Here is a 23244-nt window from a genome sequence, read left to right as displayed (position 1 = left end):
AAGCTTCGGCTTCGGTCCACTTGGTAAAGTAGTCGACGGCGACGATGGCGAATTTGACCTGTCCCTTGCCCTGGGGCATAGGGCCGATGAGGTCTAAACCCCATTGGGCAAAGGGCCATGGGCTAACAATCGGAGAGAGTGGTTCGGCAGGCAGCGTTGGAACGGAGCCGAAACGCTGGCATTGATCGCACTTCTGGACCAGGGTGGTGGCATCGGCATGGAGAGTCGGCCAGTAGTACCCTTGCCGAATGGTCTTGAAAGCCAATGATCTAGCCCCAGAATGGTCCCCACAGGCCCCCTCGTGAATCTCTCGTAGGACGTAGTTTCCCTGCTGCGGGGTCATGCACCGAAGCAATGGTAAGGAGTGACCACGCCGATAGAGAATCTGATTCAGAAGGAGGTATCGTGCCGATCGGCGGCGGATAGTCGTTGCTTCAGGTTTGGGGCCAGGCAACGTGCCGTTGGCGAGGTAGGCGTGGATAGGATCCATCCAACTTGGATCCTGCCGAACGGCATGTACTTCGAGGTCGGTGGTACTGCGCCGAGTGAGGACCTCGATCGGCACACGGCGCCCTATGTTGTCGTCGATCACTGATGCAAGGCGTGATAGAGCATCGGCGTGGCTGTTCTCGGATCTGGGGATCTGTTGAACTTGGTACGCAGTGAAGTGGTGCAGCAATCGGCGAGCGTGTGTCAAGTAGGCAACCATCGAAGTGTCCTTGGCTTCAAATTCAGTCAGTATCTGGTTCACGACAAGTTGTGAGTCGCTACAGATCCTGAGTTGCTGAGCGCCCATTTCTTTAGCGAGCCGAAGGCCGGCCAACAGAGCTTCATATTCGGCTTCGTTGTTGGAAGTCCGGAATTGGAATCGGATGGCATATTCGATGGTTGTCTGGTCAGGGGCCTTGAGTACCAAGCCGGCTCCGCTGCCCTGTCGGTTGGACGAACCGTCCACGTAGAGAGTCCAAAGTGGAATTGACGGATTAAAGATTCCTTCGGTCGGGTGGGCGACTGGTACCGTCGAAGATGAATCGGATGCGGCGTCCTTCGAAACTGGCCCCTCGGACGCGGTTAACTCAGAGATGAAATCGGCTACAGCCTGTCCCTTCTCGGCAGGACGAGGGTGGTAGCGGATGTCGAATTCGCCGAGCTCGATGGCCCATTTGACTAGCCGACCGGATGTCTCCGGTCTCTGGAGTATCTGGCGCAGAGGCTGATTGGTGAGGACGGTAACACTGTGAGCCTGAAAGTATGGCCGAAGCTTGCGTGCTGAAAGGACGAGAGCGTAGGCGAGTTTTTCGAGCTCGGGGTACCGAATCTCAGCGTCTTGCAAAGCATGGCTAATGTAGAAAATGGGGAGTTCGATGCCGTTCGGCTTGCGAATGAGCACAGAGCTAAGTGCCGTTGCCGAAACCGAGAGGTAGAGGATGAGTTCTTCGCCGGGGAGAGGAGTGGATAATAGGGGTGCTCTGCTCATGTAGGCCTTAAGATCTTGGAAGGCGCGATCGCATTCGGCAGTCCAGACAATCTGCCGTTTGCTTCCTTTGAGGGCTTTGAAGAATGGAGCGCACCGATCGGTAGCCTTGGAGATGAACCGGGCTAGAGCGGCGACACGCCCAGTCAGACTCTGAATGTCCTTTTGTGTCTTCGGGACCTGCATGTCGAGTAATGCCTTGATTTTTTCAGGGTTGGCCTCGATTCCTCGTTGGCTGATCATGAAGCCGAGAAATTTGCCCGAGGAAACGCCGAAGGCACACTTGCTCGGGTTGAGGCGCATGTTGTACTTTTTTAAGACGCCGAACATGAGCGAAAGGTTGTGGAGATGAGAATCGGCCGTTCTGCTCTTGACCAGCATGTCGTCCACATAGACTTCCATCGAGGTGCCAATGAGGTCGGAAAAAATTTTGTTGACCAATCGCTGGTATGTCGCCCCAGCGTTCTTCAGGCCGAACGGCATGACGTTGTAGCAGTAAAGTCCCTTGTCGGTGATGAATGCCGTGTGTTCGCGATCGGTAGGGCTCATGAATATTTGGTTGTAGCCTGAGTATGCATCCATGAAGCTGAGAAGTTCATGGCCTGCCGTGGCATCCACCATCTGATCGATCCGTGGCAGAGGAAAGCTGTCCTTTGGGCAAGCCCTGTTTAAATCGGTATAGTCTTGACACATTCTCCAGGCGCCGTTTGATTTTTTGACTAAAACCGAATTTGCCAGCCAAATTGGGTAGGTTACTTCCTGGATGAAGCCGATGGTCTTCAGTTTGTCTACTTCGAGCCTCATTGCCTCATACCGTTCGGCATCGTAGGCCCGCCGTTTCTGCCTGATGGGTTTGAAAGTGGAGCAGATGCTGAGCTTGTGGCTGATGACACTCGGGGCGATGCCGGGCATATCGTCGTATGACCAGGCGAAGACTTCTGCATTGGTTTGCAGGAAGGTGATAAAATCGGCCCTGAGTGCCGGACTCAAGGTTGTACCGATTCGAACTTGTCTGTCCGGTTGTGCTTCGGAGAGGGTGACTGGTTCTAAATCTTCGGCGGGTTGCGCTTGCGGGGTTACAGTCTCATCTCGGGGGTCATCTGGTTTGTCCGTCCCCCTGCCGTTCGGTACGCCCAAGCTGGTGGCGACCGAGTATGTTTCGCGAAGCGCAGCCCTTGCCGATTCCTTGGTTGCCGAAACGTAACACGTCCGTGCACTCAATTGGTCCCCTCGCACTTGGCCGACGCCAGCGTGTGTGGGGAACTTGAGGAGGAGCATGTGTGGTGACAGCATGGCCTTCATTTTTGTGAGCGCCGTCCTGCCGATGATAGCGTTGTATGCCGTTGGGCAGTCGACCACTAGAAAATGGGTGTAGAGGACCGTTCGTCTGGGGATGGTACCGACAGCGAACGGGAGCTGGACACTGCCGATTGGTTCAACCACGTCGCCAGAGAAGCTCAGGAGAGGGGTGATATCCTTGTTCAGATGCCGAGGGTCCACGCCGAGGGCGTTGAAAGCGTCGGCGAATAGCACGTTGACCGAACTGCCGGTGTCGATGAGGATTCGACCTACGTCAGGAGAACTTGCTCATAAGTGGTGTTGAGCAAAGTGAAGATTTCGTCTGGCCGATTCCCCTTGTGGTTGCCCTTCTTGTTGTTGTCCTGCCGTTCCCGGAAGTTGTCCTTCCGCTTGTTTCGCTGAGTGGAAAAAGCAGGGACAGGGGGTGCCGTTCGGTAGGGGGCCTGGTTTGCCGATCGGTCGACCGGGAATCGGTCGTAGTTCTGCGTTGGAGGCTGATCGGTCAACGCCGTTTTGTTTATTGGGGTCGAAGCCGATCCCTTGGAGTTGAAATGCTCAGCCTTGGCGTGGATAGCCGCCTGTTTCATTAATTCGGAGTAGGTGGTCCAGTTGCTGCTGTGGACCAAATAACGAAACTGAGACGACCGAAGGCCGCTTTTGAAGGCACCGAAGGCCGCCCTGTCGTCAGTTTCCGGACATCTGGAGTACTCATGGCTGAACCTAGCCGCATATTCCCTCAACGGCTCATCGTCTTGCTGCCGAACGGTATATAGATCATCGGCGGAATATAGGCGATCGGTCTGAATCATAAAATGGTTGAGGAAGGTTTGCTTCAACTGATTGAAATTGTCGACCGTGTCTGGCTCCATCCGATAGAACCAATTCAGAGCGGCTCCGGTCAGGGTGGAGGGGAATAGCAAACATTGGCCTTCGTCCGTCAGTCCTTTGCAACCCAGAGCTGATTGGAAGGTATGAATGTGGGTAACGGGATCTTCGACCCCCGAATAAAACGATATGCGGAGTGCTTGGACCTCCTTCTCGTGTCTGAATGTCCGGATTCGATTGGTGAACGGCCCTGGCTGTACCGTTCCCCATGTTGGTGTCCGAGCCTGGTCTTGTTCCTTCTCGATGCGAGTCATCTTCTGTAGGAGGAGACGAATAGTCGGATCGGTAGATGGAAGATCGTCACCAAAGGGTTCGATCGCTCGGTTCCCTGTGCGTTGGTCAGTATTGTGACCTCGCCTTCCTTGGTCTGCCGTTCGGCTGGGGCTTCTCTCGTAATTTCCTTTTCGCCGATCGTTGTCTTGGTTTGATCGGTGGCTGTGGCGTCGTGCAGAGGGCCCTGCCGATGAGATTGTGGTTCCTGGGGATGTTGGAACATAATCTGATTCGTCCGTCTCTTCCAGGCCGATCGCGCCGTACCTCTGGCGTAAGGGGGATTTTGGTCCAAGTACCTCCAGGCGTGGATCGTCTAGCTTCGCCCGGACCTGGATGGGTGATGACTGCCGTTCCCTGCGCCGATCGTTGATCCTCTCGCGGCAATCAGAATAAACGCGATATTCGGGATGGCGTTCCTTCGGAGTGGGCACGAACAGTCTTCGGGAGACAGTTGGTCCGTTCGCGGCCTGCTGCTTCCCTCTATCCTGGAAAGTGGGCTTTCGTACGCTTTTAAACGATTTCTCCTGCCGAAGCTGTGTGGCTGGTTCCCGATCGTTCTGCAACTGGGCGGAGAGTGTTTGTTGTTGATGCAGTTGCCTCTGGGTGTCATCCAGTTTGGAGGCGAGAACATTGTTGTGCTCCTGCATTCTTGCCATATCCTGCTGTAGGGTCTCCATCCGAGCCTCCAGGGTGGTCGGTCGAGCAGGTGTCTGAAGCAAGGGAGTTGGATTCGGCTCGCCAACGAGGCCGAGGATGGGGCCATCGGTAGGGAGGGCCGAAGATGGATTCATTTTTTGGTCTCAGAGTTCTTTGTTTTGAGATATGGGTTGATCGATAAGCGATTCCCACAGACGGCGCCAATCTGTTGGCACTAAATCTTGAATAGATAGAGATGAGTGCAACTTACAAGTGGGATGGACGATCAAGAGATCGATTGGGTGTTGGATGCCGATTCTTCCTGTCCTTGGATGCTGATCCTGAATAGAAGATAAGCGAAGCTCGTGAGGTCTATGGAACCGGTGTGGAACCAGCCTAAGACCCTCCGATGCTCAAGTAAGATTGTTTTTAAGAGCTCTTGCTGTTGACCATATAGAAGTATAAAAGTCAAGCTGAAAAGTCTTACCCCTGTATTGTAGTGGGAGGGGCATACTTATAGAGGGCATTTAGTATGCTCTTAGCGCTCATTTTCGATGTGGGACTCGTGGGAGGGCCCTATGAGGTTGACACGAGTCCTTAGATATTTCAGGCGGGTGCTTCGAGGTTGATTCTGCAGAATCGGTAGGGGATACCGATTGTAGGCTGTGTTGGGCCCTGTAATGATCTTTTGCTGCTTTGAGACAATATCATCAGTAGCCTATGCCGATTGTCCGAGGCCTTGGGTGCTTGGGCGAGTTTATGAGATCCACGTGTCGTTGTACGAGTGGAGGGTCAGATATGGTACAAACAACTCTCTTAAGCACTTTAACTACAAAACCTCTTATAGATGCTTTCTCAAGAAAGAAATGCTAAATAATACATGCTTTCCTTTCCTTGGAGATGCTTGTTTGAAAATGGTCAAAAGGTTTATGCATATTTATTGCTCCAAATACCAAAAGTTTATAACAGTAAAATGCTTCATCTGCCAATAGTGGCAGTGATTGAAGGGAAGAATTCAACTTTTGGGTTTGTGAAGCCTCTTGAAAGGGTTAAAAGGGACATTATTGGTACTATAGTGTAATCAGTATAATTAAGTGCTAGTAACATGTTATATTTGTTATAATCAGAAATTAATCTTTCTACTTGAATTCCAAAATATATGGAGCCAGAATTGTGGCTGTTGGGCTGCAGAGGTTGGATTAACTGAGCTTTTGAACTGTATGGGTTGATGGTAGATTGGGCCATGGGTTGGAATATTTAGCCCAAGAAAATATTATTTTTTTTGGATTGGTAAAAAAAACAAAACTACAAACTCGTTTGGCTTGATAGCGGTTCTCAAAAGACGCAGCGCAGCGCAACCAAGGAAACCCTCTCCTGAAACCGCTACTTCTATAAACGTGTTTCGTCAAAATCAACCTTATCAAAACGCCATTTTGCTCTGCTTCTCTCTCACATAGTATACTGAGACAAGACAATGGAGTCCCCAAAGCCCTACGGGCGCTCAAACCCTCTGCTCTCGCTCTCCACTTTCATACACCAGAACTGCCTCCGCCTCGGCGCCGAGCTCTCCAGCCGTCTCGAAGACACCAAGCGGCTCGCCGGAACCCTCGCCGGAAGCTTGGCGCCGGCGGCGAGCAGGCGTATGCGCTCGGCTCCGGTTGCTCCGCCCTTCGCGTGGCTGTCTCAGAGCAATCACGCCTTGGCCGCGACCATCAGCTCGGACCACGTGGCGAAGAGCCTAGCCGGCACGGCGGTGTATACGGTTAGCAATTCGAACAATGAGTTTGTGCTTATCTCTGATCCCAATGAAGCCAAGTCCATTGGCCTCCTCTGCTTTCGCCACGAAGATGCCGAAGCCTTCCTAGCTCAAGTTAGTTTTTTTCTCTTTTTTTTTTTTGGAGGGAGAGCTTATTAATGTGGAACAATTAGTTGCTTTTAGAGCTTAATAAGATGGAGCAATTAGTTGCATTTAGGCTAATTTGAGTGTAATTGAGATGCTTTTTTAGTTTTTCAACCAAAGAAAAAAAAAAGTGTTGAGTAAATTGGGACTGTTGAGAAGTTATTGATTCGAAGTATGCGTGTGTTATTTTGTGGTTTGGATTTTCAGGTTCGTTCGAGGAGAGAGTTACGAAGTGCGGCTAAGGTTGTCCCGATTACTCTCGACCAGGTGACTTTTCGGAGCTCAGCTGTCTGAAATCTTTGTAGTGGTAGTTCTAAATTGATAATGCTGGTTAATTGGGTACTGAGTTGATATTGGAACTAGTATCAGATGGGAACTTAGTTTTCATATTATGACTTTTCCTGTGAACTTGCTCACTCTTCATCTTGTAGGTATACATGCTGAAGGTTGAAGGAATTGCGTTCCGGTTTTTGCCTGATCCAGTTCAAATAAGGAATGCACTCGAGGTTTGTTTCTGTAATGTTTCTACTTCAAGAATGTCCTTTGGCCGTGTCTCATGCTAAGCCATGTCAGTGCCCCATCTGTTCACTTAGTATAGCTTTTACAATATTTTGGTGACTGTCTGTCGGCATCTTTTTCATTTTGTATTTGCTTCTTATGTGAAACTATTGACCTTTTTATTTAATTCTTGTGGTCTTATCATCCCAAATAGCCGTGTGTGCTATACACTATACAGGAAATCCTTTTGTGTTAGAAATAGTATTTAGAAGAAAATTTAGGAATTGATGTCATAGAGGCCCGCATATAAACACTTTTTAGTGTTGATGTTCGAGTGCATAGTGGGAATGAGGAGCTTTGATGAAATGGATATGTCAGATGCAACATGTTAAACTGTGTTGTGACAGAAAATCAACTGCTTGTCCTGTAAAAATTGACAACAATTCAAACTGGATATTTATTTCCTGACTTAATTATTTCATTTCTGAAACAAGCTATTTTCTGTTTTGTAGCTCAAATCCGCTGACAAGAGTGCGTTTGATGGAGTTCCTGTTTTTCAGGTAGGCTAGTCTAGTCTACTTGTTTATTACAATGGCCTTATTTGATTGCAGGAGTACTTCAAAACATGCAACTATTGGGTTGGATGATCCAGGAAATGAACACCTCCAACTTTGTAACACGTAATATGGATGACTGCAGTTCACATAGGAGTAGTGCATTTGCATTGTATGTTGAAAAAATATAAGTTTAATGTAAGTGCCCAGGCAGTAGTGTCCTCAAATCTAGTGCAATTTTTGGGCATTATTTGGGTGATCCTCATGCAGTAGATTTGATTGTCATGGTGCTTGCTCATGAGTGAATATGGCAATGCATCTTATGAGTAATTTGTGTTTACAGTCGGACCTTCTGGTTATGAAGAAGAGAAACAAGCGTTACTGCCCAATATATTTCACCAAGGTGGGTTTGAATTTCAGGCCTTGAGCTCTTGTTGATGTGTTACTTTGTTTTGTAACTAGCATTTAGGAGATTGATTTAGCCAAAGCTAAATTTTGTTTCCACTACGCAGGAAGATATTGAAAGAGAATTGTCAAAGGTCTCTAGAGCGTCCAGAGGACCAGTTTCTGAACATATTATGGTATTATATAAAATAAAGAAACTTCTTTAGATATTTGATAAGTCTTCTCATTACATTATTGCGTTCTCATCATCTCATTAAAATGTGTCAACAGGTTGGTAGTTTGGAAGATGTTTTGAGAAAAATGGAGGTAAACAGTCCCGTTACTGCAAGAATTACATGTTCTTACGTTCCTACTTTCTAGTATCTTTGCTGAATTTTTTTTTAATGTGAATGCAGTTAAGTGAAAAGAATTCAGGCTGGGAAGATCTGATTTTCATTCCACCTGGAAAAAGCTACTCCCAACACATTCAGGATGTGGTTAAAGCCTGAAGCCTACAAAGTCCATCTTCAACTAACCATACAAGGATTTGCTGGGCAGTGAGCTCAATAGCATGTCTCCAGAGGTTCATAATAAAGCAGGTCAGAGCTAGAGGCTTGTAGTTGGTCAATGATATGCAAAGGGAAGCTGAGGTTAGAAGAGACAATAGAAAAATGGAACAACCTGAATATGTTTCGTTGGAGTTGGGCGAATTGCCAACAGTGGACGGAGGTGGAGGTTGGTGAATTGCCAAACTGTACTTGTACAGCTTTATAAATTTGATATCATTGTTATCTAGGGAGTGTATTAAAGTTTCTGATTTCATAGAGGGGTTAGAGTCTTCAACTACTTAAAGTTGCTTTTCGACCCCTGTGTAACACCATGTTGAAAGTCTTCAACTAGTTTAGTGTCTGGTAAAACGACGGTGTTTGGGTGCTACTTTAAGGATTGTTGTGGAAATGGGCCCAAACTTGATGACCAAATGTCCAAACAAATTATCCATGCATGTTTTTGTTTTTTCTATTAAGAAGTAATAATGTTAAGCTTGATTATCCATGAAAAAAAGGTTGCCGCAAAGAAATGTCAACCACCAACCCCCAAACCAACTTATGCAAAGTTTGATTAACCTGCTATGGGAAAATAGTTTGCCACAAGGAAATTTCGCTTCCGGTGTAATATTATATGAGAATTTGGTGTTTTGGTTTTGTATGATTCTACGTATTTGGTGATGCGTTGAATTTTTGCAGCTTTCGTCATTTTAGGTACTGGGAAAATGAAGGGAGTGGAAATTGGGTGAAGTTTCTAGAGTAGAGGGTTGGGAAGGAAATGAATGTTTAATTTGTCCTTTTGAATACAAACTCACAAGGGGAGGAGGGATTTCTTACACACACAATCAAGGTGCTATGGAGGTTTGAACATGAGATCACAGGTCTACAAGTTAATGTCATTTTTTATTAGAATAGAAATAGACCCTATTGGCATTAAATTGTCTTTAATAAAGTTTTCAAACCATGAATTATGTTTTTTTCTTTGTTGCAAAATTGTAGCAATGGTCCCTGGACTAAGACCAAACTTTACTTTTTGTCCCTTATATTGCTAAATTGTTACGGTGGTACTTTAATTATGCCTCCACTTTCAGAAATCGTCCTTTTTGTCATATTAGTCAACTTTTCCGTTAAAAATGAGGGTATATTTGTCTTTTCATTAATTTTAAATTGATTAAAGTGTTTTTTTAAAATTAAAAAAAACCTCTCTCTCCCCACCGATTTCTTCTTCCCCCCCCATTCCCCGTGACCACCACCCGCCCCCATGAACCTAGAACCCCAACAACTACAGGAAAGATAAAAAAAAATCGTCCACTGAGGCTTGTTTATTTATTTATTTTCTTTCCTTTGTTGTTTGGTTTTGTTGGAGGATTTGGGTCTGATGTGTGTTATCTCATCAAATAGATGGGTGTGGGGGAGAGAAAGACTTGGAGCCAATATTCCATATCTAAAGGAGAAATTGGTGGGGTCTGATGTGGGTTATTGGGTGGGAGAAGAAATCTGGGTGTAGGGGGGAAATAAGAAATTTGGGGGGTAGAGGAGATTTATTTTTTAATTTGAAAAGATATTTTTGCCCATGCCAAGTAGGAATTGTTCATGCCATGTCATCATTTTTCATGGAAAAGTTGACTGAAATGACGATTTCTAAAAGTGGGTGCATAATTAAAGTACCACCGTAACAATTTAACAATATGAGGGACGAAAAGTAAAGTTTGGCCTTAGTTCAGGAACCATTGCTACAATTTAGCCTTTTTTTTTTTTTTTTCTTTAATACAAGCAATACTAAGTGTACACAGAAATGTTGTTACAAACCTCTTACGTACCAAAAAAAAAATTTAGTACAAGAAATTAAAAGGAGTTAGAAGTATTACATTAATTAAAATTCATAGGCTAACAACACTTGAGGTCCCCCATCATCAGTTGGTCCTAAATCAAGTATGTCAACATTAAATAAAAATGGTGATTGTTTACCACACGATAGATAGATCGTGCAAAACATGTCCTGTAATCATTTTATGATCCGTGATGTTCTGATGTGATGATGTCTAACCTAAAACAAGCATATAATATGAATAACAATTATAAGGGGGGAGAAAATTATTAGAGAAAATGGAATATTGGTGAGGCCTCACTATTTCGTTAGGGGTAAAAGCGACATTGCATTACATGCAGGAAGTTGACCGGCCAACCATTAGTTGTTGGAGTTGGAAGGCCGGCTGTCCCTCTTTGAAGATTTCTAGCTTGGGATACCTTTATGTTCACTTTAAAGTACCCATACTACCATTTCTCACTCTGCCTTACTAATATCCCATTGCTTTTATTTAACGGGAAGACAAGACAAATTTCATTACAAAATGGATATTACATAAGTTAATAGACACAGTCTCTTCTTAGATATTTAACGCATGAGAAGAGACCGTGTTTTTCATTTTCATTTGTTGGGATTTGTTATGCGCTAGAAAATACTTCTTGATATAGTGAAATGATAAACATAGTCTCTTCTCAGATATCTGTTATGTTATGTTGTCAGAATTTGAACTATCATCGAAAATTCAAACATGTTGATGAAGTTATAAAATGTAAAGATAAGTTGTAAATGGACAAGAGTGGAGAGTGGAGACAAACTAAGGTAAGGAATTAAAAAAACAAAGAAAGAAATTGTCCACATATTTAAAGGACATAATAGTATTACTGTCAGGTGAATAATTACGCGGAATAAGTAAAGCTTTCTATTCTCCGACCTTGTTTGTTGTTGTCTGCTAGAGGAAGGAAGTCCAAAAGAAAGGAAACGACACTTGGAGCGTATTAAATGGTTTTGCTTTCTTTGAGATTTACTCTAATTTCGTTGTCTGAGTTCTCTAACCACTGCAGCTAATTCCTTTCACAAACATATTATATATTCTAATCCTCATGATTAACTTGTGTTAATTAAACCTAATCACAGAGAGCATAGTTAGATATATATATATATATATAGGATCCCCTATTGAGGCAACCCACCTGGCCAGATAGCTTTTGGTGAAGATGATTGAAGGACATGTTGGCCTTCAAAAGATTACGAAGGCCACTCCTTCTAAAGCTGCTTTGGTCATCCGAATCAACTTGGTTTTCCTTGCTTTCTTTTTTGTTGTCTATGCTGCCATTCTTCTCCAGCCGTCTTCCTCCATCTATTATGAGAACGCAGCTTCTCTCATTAGGTGCTCGTTGCGAGAGTGCCATCACAAGGTAAGGTGAGGCTGGGCTTTTGTTAATTTGATCATTAATCATTAATCATTTTGATAAGTGTTTAATTAACAATGTTCCTTAATTGGTTTTCGTTGTGATTGTGTATGTATATAGATGGATAATGGAGTTAAGATCATGAAGCAGGTATTGGAGGAGACCAAAGTCAACATACCAAGGCCTAAGGGAAATATGAGCAAGATAGAGGTGCCAAGCTTTTTGAATGGGGTTATGGGGAAGGGGATGATGAAAATTGGTATGGTTAATATGGAAGAAGATGATGTGAGTCAGTGGAATAGGCTAGGGCAGACCGTACCCATCCTTTTCGACCAGGTCTCGGAGTTATTCAAATGGGATGATTTATTTCCCGAGTGGATCGACGAAGAGGAAGAGAGTGATGTCCCAACTTGTCCGGAGATACCAATGCCCGATTTTCGAATCTACGAAAAGATGGACATGGTGGTGGCAAAATTGCCATGCAAGTATCCGGAGGAAGGGTGGAGGAGGGAGGTGTTTAGGCTCCAAGTTCATCTCATATCGGCAAATCTGGCTGTGAAGAAAGGAAAGAGGGATTGGAATAGGAAGACAACTAAAGTGGTGCTATGGAGCAAGTGTAGACCAATGTTGGAAATATTTAGGTGCAATGACTTGGTGAGACAGGAAGGGAATTGGTGGTTGTTTGAGCCAGATATGGCTAGGTTGCAGCAAAAGATGTCATTGCCTATTGGCTCTTGCAATTTGGCTTTGCCTATATGGGGACAACAAGGTATGCTCTCATTCTTTAGTCTTTTATTGTTTGTGTAAATGTGTTTATCTTTCTCCTCACCTATTAAGTTACGGAGGAGACATAAACAAATATGAATTTAGATCAAATAATGTGATAGGAAAAAACTCAGAATTGATGAGGAATGCTTAATTTGTTATAGGAATTGATCAAGTTTATGATCTGACTAAAATCCAAAGCACAACAAACAAACCCAAACGAGAAGCCTACGTCACAGTTCTCCACTCCTCCGCTTCCTACGTTTGCGGCGCCATAACCCTGGCAAGGAGCCTCCTCCAAACCGGAACCAAACGCGACCTTATTCTCCTCCTAGACGACTCTATCCCCGTTTCCAAACGCGCCGCTCTCTCCGCTGCTGGCTGGAAGCTCCGGTTCATCCAAAGGATCCGAAACCCGAGAGCCGAAAACGGCACCTACAACGAATACAACTACAGCAAGTTCCGCCTCTGGCAGCTCACTGAATACAACAAAGTCATCTTCATCGACGCCGACATCATCGTCCTCCGCAACCTCGACCTCCTCTTCCACTTCCCCCAAATGTCGGCCACCGGCAACGACGTGTACCTCTTCAACTCCGGCATCATGGTCATCGAGCCATCCAACTGCACGTTCAATTTCCTCATGGACCACCGCGAAGACATCGTTTCGTACAACGGCGGCGACCAGGGCTACCTCAACGAGGTCTTTGTGTGGTGGCACCGGCTGCCGCGGAGGGTCAATTTCCTGAAGAATTTCTGGGCGAATACGACAAACGAGGCCAGCGTGAAGAACGAGCTGTTCGGGGCGGACCCACCAAAGCTCTACGCCATACATTACTTGGGGTGGAAGCCGTGGCTCTGTTACAGGGATTACGACTGTAACTGGGACGTGGCGGACCAGCGCGTCTACGCCAGTGACGTTGCGCACGAGCGGTGGTGGAGGGTGCACGACGCCATGGACGGGAGGTTGCAGAGGTTTTGTGGGCTGACCAAGGTGAGGAGGACTTATTTGGACTGGGAACGGAGAAAGGCGAGGAAATTTGGGTTTCCTGATGAGCACTGGAAGATCAATGTCACTGATCCTAGACGGAAGCATTTGGTGGCATAGAAGAATTTGTTTTTTTTTTCTTTGCCCATATTAATTTTTTTTTTTGTCCCTTTTTGTTTTTGTTTTTGTAGAAATACATGTCATGTATATGCACATTCTCATATGTATTTGAGATAACGTCTTTGTTTTTAACTTGTAACTTATGTGTTAATAATACATGTACACGATCGAAACAGCGCATATTTGTTCATAAAAAAAAAAGCGCATATTTTTCACATAAAATATGAACGTACTCCAGTATCACATTATAATTACTTGATTAGACATACTTGTAGAGTCAAAGTTGGGTTATGGTACTTGAACAAACATGTTGATTGGCGGAGCTAGAAATTTTATCAAGGAGGGTCAATCTTAAATAGCGAGAGTGAGAATTTTGCGTAATTAATTGGCTCATTCGATTAAAGAAATCACGAGAAATCTTAGGAATTATGAGGTGTTTTTATGTGTTAGAAAAAAGATATTACTAGAGCCAAGAGGGATTTTGTAGTGTACTTTAATTGTTATAGGATTTAAATAGTAAACAAAGAAAGGAGAAAATGAAAAGGTTAGTAAACTCAAAAGATGAGAAATGTCAGCCATGTAATATAGAAAGTAATTCAGTCAAATGCAACACATACAAAAACAAATTATCAAAGAGTGAGAAGGGTCAAGTGACCCTTGTAGGCCTTAATTGGCTCCGCCCGTGGTGGTTATATCATACTATGGAAGAAAGCTATTAAGAGTTATTTTGTGCAAATTTTTATCTAAATTTTTTTTTTTAAAAATGCCGATTGACTTTTGTTACTGTGCTAACGAACTCTGCCGCACAATTAAATAGTTTGTTAGTTGGCCACTAAACATCATTAAGATTAAGAGGAGCAACTTAATAATTTGATTGGGTGTAATGGAAGGCAAGGATCGGATGGTGAAAGATTTGGTTGAACAAAACTGTTTAGGTGCACCAACTAAAGTATCATATATGGTATATGTATGCTTAGAAAACACACGCATAATGTCCGAAGAAAAAAACAACCCCCAACTAGGAAAGCCAAATTGTGGTTTATTAGTTTAATTAAATAGCATTAAGTGACTTAAGTCTTAATTAAAAATCCATATGAATCTGATATGATCAGCAAAGAAAAAGAATCTTTGGGAGTAGGTAGAAATGTTATTATAATATAATATACACCCCATTACAAATATAATAGATAGAATCAGTTGAGCGGCCATCTACTTTTTTTAACCTTTTTTTGCTTCCATTTGGGAAATTATGGGTTGCTATTACTAAAAGAGTTATTTATACAAACACTCTTGTGGTTTTCGGTGTTTCCACAAAACTCTTTAAGATTTTAAAACTTACATGAACACACCCTAAGATTTCAATTTGTTTTCACAAAACCCATTTTCATTTATTCTACATCCAAAAATTTGATGATTTCATACATAAAAACTTTTGCAAATAACAAAATTAATCTCAACGAATGTATGTGCAATCTAATCTTAAAGGCCAACTTTGTCATTTGAAGAAATTTTGTATATAAAATTATTACTTTTTAGACAAAAAAAATCAATGAAAAGGGGTTTTGTGAAAACAATTTAAGACCTAAAGGAATGTTTGTATAATTTGTAAAACTTCAGGAATTTTTTTGAAAAATACCAAAAATCATAAGAGGTGTTAGTGTAAAGAACTCTTGCTAAAACCAGCTCAACATAATCATGAAACATTCAGGGGAAGGAAGAGGAAAGAAATTGGACAAATGAGTATAAAAATGGTATTATGAATTTAAATTGGTGTAATGAATGATATTTTGGGTGTGAAAAGAGTTACCACACAAGTTAATGGGCTGAAACAAATGTAGAAGAAACTCCATGGACAACCACATGCATTTGGGCTGTGTGTGCATAGAAATGGAAGATTCTCTTTCCTTCTTTTTGTTGGACTCTGGGAATGTCATTCCTACCAACACGACACCAAACTTGCGAGATTCAATTTCTGGAAGCCGAAGTTTTTTTGCCGAAACGAAACGAGGGTTTTGGATTTCGGACCGTTGGGCCGCGTCCACATTTATTTCGCATGCTACACACATGCAATGCAACCGCCTAGTTAACACAACACGTCCAGGCCTATTTACCTATTTGCCCATCTTCACAAAACCTTCCTTTTATTTTTCAAAATTATTTCTACTAAAATAAAGTTAACACAACACTCACGTCATTCATCATTCACAGAGAAAGTCGACAATTTTGACCCAAAATTGATATTTTATTTATGTAATATAAAGACTATTTATTATCAAAATAAGGAGACAATATCAACAGTATCAATAATAATTATATTTGAGAACTTTGCTAAAATTAATATGATATTTGAAATTATTTTCCTTGATATTTGTTGAATTATAAAAAGCAATTAAAAATAGATAAAACTACTAGTTTCACTATTTGACCTCCGAAAGAAAACGTTGCATGGGCTAAATAGTCATTTTGAAAAAGAGTATCTCCACATTCTACCAGGCAGGTAAAGACATAATCCACGGTGGGCGGTGTCGTTATTTATTTTTATATCTTATCTTTAAATTGCTGCAAACAGTGTGTGTGTGTGTGTTTTCCAATCCAATGCAATGTCAGGAAATTCAAAATTTTAGATAATATGCAATTTTCTTGCATTGACTTTAATTTTCTTTTGCGTCAATGAAATCAAAATTTCAACGTAATCATATGAATAATTTCTCTAACTAATACATGTCTCTTAGTAGCGACCCACTAGACAAAGCAAACACAATTATAAATACTTTTATATATATATATATATTAAAATCTTTTGATAAGGGTAATATTCTAAACTACCGTAATATAAATTTATAATAGAAGGGGATCAAATTCGAATGTAAAGAGACGAACACATTACTTTAGCTAACTGGCTTAACTAACATATGCTTTTCTCAAAGAAATATTAGAATAAACTTGTCTTAATTTTGTTTTTGAGGAAATTAGCTAATAAATTTCAGTAACAAAACACCACCCAAAAAAAAAAAAAAGTGGTCTCATATATTAATAATTTAATACTATAAATAGTAGAAAATATACCTTTTTACCTTTTTCTTTTTATTTGAGGGGTGGTGAGCTGGATACAAAGGGAAGGGGCAGATAAGCTGAGCTGAGCTGAGCTGAGCCGAACCATCCAATGAAAGTTCAAAGCCTCCCTGGCTTTCCGATTTCGGTCAAAACCCGAGAAAAAAAGAAGAGATTAATTATGAAGTTCATGGAAACCACAGCCTGAGCTCGCCACGAAAATACAGAAATTAAATTCCTAAAATTAAAAAAATTAAATTCGAAAAATCTGAGATTGGAAGACAGAGCGTACAGATGGATCTAGTCCGTGTGACGAGGTAGGCTCCACTCATCTCTGCTCTCCCCGCTACTATTTTTCTCTTCACTATTTTTAGCTGCGATTTCTTCGCTGCTTCTACACACAATTTTGCTAATTTTAATCGTTTCTGTATTTTTTTGGCTATTTCCAGCAATCTTTAATATCGTCTCTCCAATCCCACTTTCCTCCCATCGCTTCTGGTCATTCCGGTACGTTCCTCTGCTCCTTTTTACCTTTTTGGCTCTGAGTTTCTTTATTTTTTCATATATTTTTCTTGTTTTAATTAATTTTTTTTCTTCAAGCTTGAAGCTTTATTATGTGCAAACAGCTCTGGTTACACTTATGTTTGAATTCTCAGCTGGGTTTTGGATTAGAATTTGAATTTATGTTCAAATAGATGATTTAAGTGAGTATGTGATGTTCTTTGTTGTTATTTCTATATGAAGATTTCAGCTTGCATTTCAATTGTTTATGTTCCTTATATGCCTGGCAACTGGTAGAATTTATTTTTTCAAATTTAATTTCTTTCCTAAGAATTTGATAATTGAAAGTCAAAACAACACCAGGAAATTCTGAATAGTAATTTCTTAGCACAAATACGCTATGCGTAGGCAGATTCAAATTGGTTGGTTCTGGATTGAAATTGTATTTATTATTATCAATACTATTTGATTAAATTTGCATCCCTCCTAGTTTCAAAGAACATGATATTGACCATTAGAATATTTTACAAAAAAGATTGATTATGTGTGTGACTGTAATATGTTACAAGATTGCAATATATATTATATATAAGCTCCTTTATGTTAGAGACTATGATTTTCTTAGCTTTTATGCATTAATGGAACTGAAGATTTCATGATTGATTGATTGATTTTCATATGATTTTTCATCTATTGTTAGTCTCTCTGTTTTGCTGATCCATTTTATTTTATTTACTTGGATTATAGATTCGCACCTGGCAGTCCTTTCCACTTTCTTTCTTGGAATGGAGGTTGTGAAAACTGCGGAAGTAATGGCTTCTCCAGAATCTTCTTCATCCTCCCACCATGATAAACATGACAGTGAGAGTCATTTGTTAACGACGGACAACTCTAAATTAGAAACTGCACAAAGTTCTTCTGATAGCGCATCTGTGGAACAAAATCAACTACTTCCGGCTGATAACCCAGCTTCTAGCTCATCAACAATAGCAAATGGTAAATTACCAATTGCAGAACCTGCTTCAAGTGGCTCCTCTCTGGAACAGAATCAACTTCTTCCAACAGATACCCCGGCCTCAACCTCAATGATTACAGTCAATAAAACAGAGAAAGATACTCAGGTGACAGATTCTGGTCCCAAAAATGTCGACCATGGTTCAAATAGCCCATCTCTAGAACAAAATCATCTTCTTCCAACAGATACTTCATCATCAGCTTCAATAACTACAGTCAATAAAACAGAGACAGATACTCCGGATACTGTGGTGGAAGATTCTGGTCCTAAGAAAGGGGACAATGTTGTGACGTCCACTAGGCGTTCTCTGCCCAATATAAAGGTTGCCAGAAATACTGTTACAAAATCTGAAGCCAGTTATTCTCCTAAGAGTGCTAAGCTGGCTTATGTGAACAATGTAGTGTCATCACCCAATGTAAAGTTCGCTAGCTTTTCTGCGAGAAGATCAGGAGCCATTGATTCTCCTAAGAGTGCTAAGAACAGAGGCCTTATTGATACAACTGCTCCTTTTGAATCCGTTAAAGAAGCCGTTTCCAAATTTGGAGGAATTGTTGATTGGAAAGCCCATAGGATCCAAACTGTGGAGGTATGTTTGGTTTGTTTTCATTATACCGTGTTTCCTTTTCTTTTCTTTTCTTGTTTATTACCTTTGTTTTGCCTTTTCTTGGTGTTAAAAGTGACCCCTGTTTTTTTGTTTGGGGGGAATCCATAATGGAGCTGTGATTTGATGTTCTCCCAAATTCGCTTTTAAATTTCAAATTGAAATCAGAAACCGTGCCTTTGTTTTAAAAAATAAACCTTAGTTTCTTCATTGGCTGTGCAGAGACGCAAGATTGTGGAGCAAGAACTTGAGAAAGCACAGGAGGAGATTCCTGAGTATAGGAAACAATCAGAGGCTGCTGAAAAAGCAAAGGTTCAAGTATTGAAGGAGCTGGACAGCACTAAGAGATTCGTGGAAGAATTGAAGCTCAACCTGGAGAGAGCACAAACAGAAGAACAACAGGCAAAACAAGACTCAGAACTTGCCAAACTAAGGGTGGAAGAGATGGAACAAGGTATTGCTGATGAAGCTAGTGTTGCAGCCAAGGCACAGCTTGAGGTTGCTAAGGCGAGGCATACGGCTGCAGTGACAGAGCTGAAATCTGTTAAAGAGGAGCTGGAAGCACTGCACAAGGAATATGCTTCTTTAGTGACTGAGAAGGACATGGCTATTAAAAAAGCTGAAGAGGCCATTTCTGCATCCAAGGAAGTCGAGAAAACTGTGGAAGAACTGACTATTGAGCTGATTGCCACAAAGGAGTCATTAGAGGCTGCGCATGCTGCCCATTTGGAAGCGGAGGAGCAAAGGATTGGAGCAGTCATGGCCAAGGAACAAGATTCTCTTCATTGGGAGAAGGAGTTAAAGCAGGCAGAAGAGGAGCTTCAGAAAATTAACCACCAAATTCTGTCAGCTAAGGATCTCAAGTCAAAACTAGACACAGCCTCAGCCTTGCTACTTGATTTAAAATCTGAATTAGCTGCATATATGGAATCAAGATTGAAGGTGGAAAGTGATGGAGGAAACTTGAAAGATGAGCTACAGGAACCAGGGAAGAAAACTCATACCGATATACAAGCAGCAGTTGCTTCTGCAAAGAAGGAGCTTGAGGAAGTGAAGCTCAACATAGAGAAAGCAGTTGCTGAAGTAAATTGCTTGAAGGTGGCTGCCACATCATTAAAATCGGAACTTGAAAGTGAGAAATCAGCTCTTGCCACCATTGGGCAGAGAGAAGGAATGGCATCGGTGGCTGTTGCATCTCTTGAAGCTGACCTGGAGAAGACCAGGTCTGAAATAGCTGTTGTTCAGATGAAGGAGAAAGAAGCCAGAGAGAAGATGGTGGAGCTACCCAAAGAATTACAGCAAGCAGCACAAGAGGCTGACCAGGCAAAGGTACTTGCTGGAACAGCTTTTGAAGAGCTTCGCAAGGCAAGGGAAGAAGCAGAGCAAGCAAAGGCTGGAGCGAGTACTATGGAAAGTAGATTACTCGCAGCACAAAAGGAAATAGAGGCGGCAAGGGCTTCGGAAAAGTTGGCGTTAGCAGCAATTAAAGCTTTGCAAGAGAGTGAACAAGCTAGAAGCAGCAATGATTCACCCATTGGGGTAACGCTTTCTATAGGGGAGTATTATGAGCTCAGCAAAAGGGCCCATGAGGCAGAAGAACAGGCAAACACAAGAGTTGCAGCTGCAAATTCCCAAATCGAAGTGGCCAAGGAGTCTGAGCTGAGAAGCTTGGAAAAGTTGGATGAAGTGAATCGGGAAATGGCTGCGAGAAAAGAAGCACTCAAGATCGCAATGGAGAAGGCTGAGAAGGCCAAGGAAGGGAAGTTGGGTGTTGAACAGGAGCTGAGAAGTTGGAGGGCTGACCATGAGCAACAAAGAAAGCTTGGTGAATCTGGCCAGGCAGCAGTAAATCCCACTAAAAGCCCAAGGGCTAGTTTTGAGGGAAAGAAAGAATCAAAGAACTTTGATCGGGCGCCTTCTGCTGTATCTTCAAGCCCCAAGTATGGACTTGGAAGCCCCATTGAAACTAATGCGCCAGAAGCAAAGCATGTAAAGAAGAAAAAGAAGTCCTTCTTCCCACGGATTTTTATGTTTTTGGCCAGAAGAAAGGCGCATCAAAACAAGTCAACGTAACTCTTCATTTTTCACAGGGTGATTTCTCTCCGGGAGTGACGGTAAATGCCGGATCCGATCTGACATATGTTTACTTGAGTGTACATGTTGATATTGGTAATTATTTATTGTATGATAAAGTTGATTGGGTGATATAGTTTTGCTCATTGTAAGGGCTGCTGGGTTGGTTTTGGAGCAATACGGTTATATAGTTGGTGCCTGGTAAATTGAGAGAGAGAATAAGAGGATTCTGTATATTGTGTACGAGGCTTGAAATGTTGAAGTCAGACCTCTTGTAAAACAAGTGATTCGCATTTGCTGTAATGAAAGAATTTGGGTTTGAGCTTCTTGCATGATTGATGCATAATTGTATATATAACTCACGCACACTTCAAACATCTATCATCTTCAATGGTAATTCCCTAAGAAATAAACCCTTAAAACTGAAATGGTTCTAAACTCATCAAGGGCTGAGGCCGCTAATGCTGAAACTAAAACTGAGTTCTACATTGATGATATTGATATATAACACATACATGTACATATATAACTTGTACTCAGACAAAACCGAACTCGATGGAAGATTTTGCACAGGCACCAGAACACAAACAAGAATTTTAATATGGCCAAACAAGGCTTGGGATTCCATATCTTCATTTCTTGAGATCAGAGAACCTCATGAGCACTTCTGTAATATATGTTAATGTATCGAGTCCAGAGAGTTATGGGGGGGGTTTGTGGTGTTTGTATGGGGTAGAAGTTGTAAATCCTCATATCTTCATCTCTCGCTGGCTCATTTCTTCCATTATTCTTCCCGGGCTTCATTTCTCTCTCGGTTATGTCTCCTCTTTTCTCGCACTTTCTGCCTCACAAACTCCATGAAGACATCCTTTAGATCTTTAGACAATTCCTCATTTTCTATCAGCTTATCGGCCACCTCCTTAACTTTATCAAACTCATAGAGAATCGGCGGATTTGGGTCTTGTGGAAAAAGTATATCAACCTCAGTCAGTGCTCTGCTCCTCCTCATCTTCCACAATCTGCCTTAAATAAGGCAACGATTACTGAAATTTCATGACACGGTCTATCTTCAAGTGTTGGTCACATATTAGATCACAACCGTTGATTTTATCCCACGGCTGAGATTTGAAATCAGCTCCCGCGTAAAATTAACGCGAGCCCGAAAAATCATGGGTATTATTAATACAAACCTGTATTTATTTTTACGCGGGCAACTATTTTTTATTTTTATTTTTATAATTATAAGTACATTTCTCAAATTACATTTCTATCTCGTATATGTTCAATTTACTGTTTCACTTGTTTCTGCTTTTCGTACTTTCTTTATTGAATTAATAAAACTCATCTTTGTTACAAAAATAAAAGGTAAGTGACCACGTCTTCTTCTTCCAAAAAAAAAAAAAAAAAGGAAAAATGTCTCTAAAAAAAGTAAGTTTCTCTATAAAAAAAACCTTTAAAAAAAAAAAAGGTAAGTGACCATCATGTGGTATAATAATGTTAAATTGTTGAGAGTTTCAATTCAAGCTATTGTGCGAGTTTTCTCATTATGAGGCCTTGTGAACTCATTAGGTTGGTGACATTCCCATTTGAGGGAAAAGGAAACAATGCAAGAATCAATCTCATAGTTTTACTGCAACCTTGATGTATATAATTTTATATGAACTTTTTGAGGGATTCCTCAAATATTATTTGAGGGACACCCTTTAGTGTCTCTTATGAATTAAGAATTTTTTTTCAACGATCCAAACCATTTATTTTTTAAGTCTACATTCATAGATCATCCTTGCAAAAAATTATACAAATCAGAAACCGTTTTGATATCCAATTGTGTCCTACAAAATTAATGAGAGAAAGTACTAAAATTTTAATAACTCAATTGAGTGGTCAAATGATATCGGATTCAAGTGATTTTTTGTAGAGATGATCTTCGAATGAATATCTACAAAATAGACGGTTTGGATTAATGAAATACAATGTATGATAGGCCCTTTAAGCAGTGGCGTAGCCAGGAATTCTCTCAAGCAGGGTCAACATTATTAGCCTGAGAAAACCTTGAATATTAACATAATAATTTTTTTTATTGTATATTTTAATTGTTATCTTCCAAAATCATAACCCACATCGCACAATAAATTACAAAGAAATAATTTGACAGGAATCAAATCATAAAGCATTGCTCAAAAGAGAATGAATAGCTAGTATTGAGAAATTTACTTGACTGATGGCCGATTCAATAACAAAAACTGTAAGAGAACTCAATAAATGAAAGAATAGAAAGATTGAAGTTAAAAGGAAAAATGGAGTAAAGATAAATATAGGAAAAACTATAGAAGTAAAGAATAATAATTAACTAGAGTTAGAAAGTTAGAAGGGTCATCTATAAAAGAAACCCAAGAAAATCAAATATAACACATAACAAATGCATTTGTTGCATAAATTGGAGGAGGGTCAGCTGACCCTTGTGGG

The 23244-nt window shown here is 41.5% G+C and overlaps 3 protein-coding genes across 6 annotated transcripts; all 3 read left to right on the top strand.

Moving 5' to 3' along the window:
* The first annotated feature begins 5888 nt into the window (after positions 1–5888).
* TIC22-IV (Tic22-like family protein) lies at positions 5889–8694 on the top strand. The gene is made up of 8 exons (XM_021964580.2): positions 5889–6437; positions 6675–6734; positions 6899–6973; positions 7478–7525; positions 7863–7922; positions 8032–8100; positions 8195–8230; positions 8320–8694. The coding sequence occupies exons 1-8, from the start codon at positions 6042–6044 to the stop codon at positions 8410–8412; spliced, it is 837 nt and encodes a 278-aa protein (XP_021820272.1). The 5' UTR covers positions 5889–6041; the 3' UTR covers positions 8413–8694.
* A 2681-nt stretch (positions 8695–11375) lies between these two features.
* On the top strand, positions 11376–13691 carry PGSIP3 (plant glycogenin-like starch initiation protein 3). 4 transcript variants are annotated; one of them, XM_021964578.2, is made up of 3 exons: positions 11376–11670; positions 11815–12433; positions 12594–13691. In XM_021964578.2, exons 1-3 carry the CDS (start codon positions 11470–11472, stop codon positions 13535–13537), a joined length of 1764 nt encoding a protein of 587 aa, XP_021820270.2. In that variant the 5' UTR covers positions 11376–11469; the 3' UTR covers positions 13538–13691. The 4 variants fall into 4 exon arrangements, with proteins under 4 accessions (XP_021820270.2, XP_021820269.2, XP_088103809.1 ...); XM_021964577.2 differs by having other exon boundaries at positions 11377–11670; positions 11785–12433; XM_088247683.1 differs by having other exon boundaries at positions 11536–11675.
* Positions 13692–16723: 3032 nt separating this feature from the next.
* Positions 16724–21110, top strand: LOC110761941 (protein WEAK CHLOROPLAST MOVEMENT UNDER BLUE LIGHT 1). Its single transcript, XM_021964523.2, has 4 exons — positions 16724–16905; positions 17038–17095; positions 17837–18690; positions 18928–21110. Exons 3-4 carry the CDS (start codon positions 17875–17877, stop codon positions 20776–20778), a joined length of 2667 nt encoding a protein of 888 aa, XP_021820215.2. The 5' UTR covers positions 16724–16905; positions 17038–17095; positions 17837–17874; the 3' UTR covers positions 20779–21110.
* Positions 21111–23244: the final 2134 nt, after the last annotated feature.

The sequence above is a fragment of the Prunus avium genome, chromosome 1 (assembly GCF_965620075.1).
Source record: "Prunus avium chromosome 1, drPruAviu1.hap1.1, whole genome shotgun sequence".
Lineage (NCBI taxonomy): Eukaryota > Viridiplantae > Streptophyta > Magnoliopsida > Rosales > Rosaceae > Prunus > Prunus avium.
This window is presented reverse-complemented; position numbering and strand designations above follow the sequence as displayed.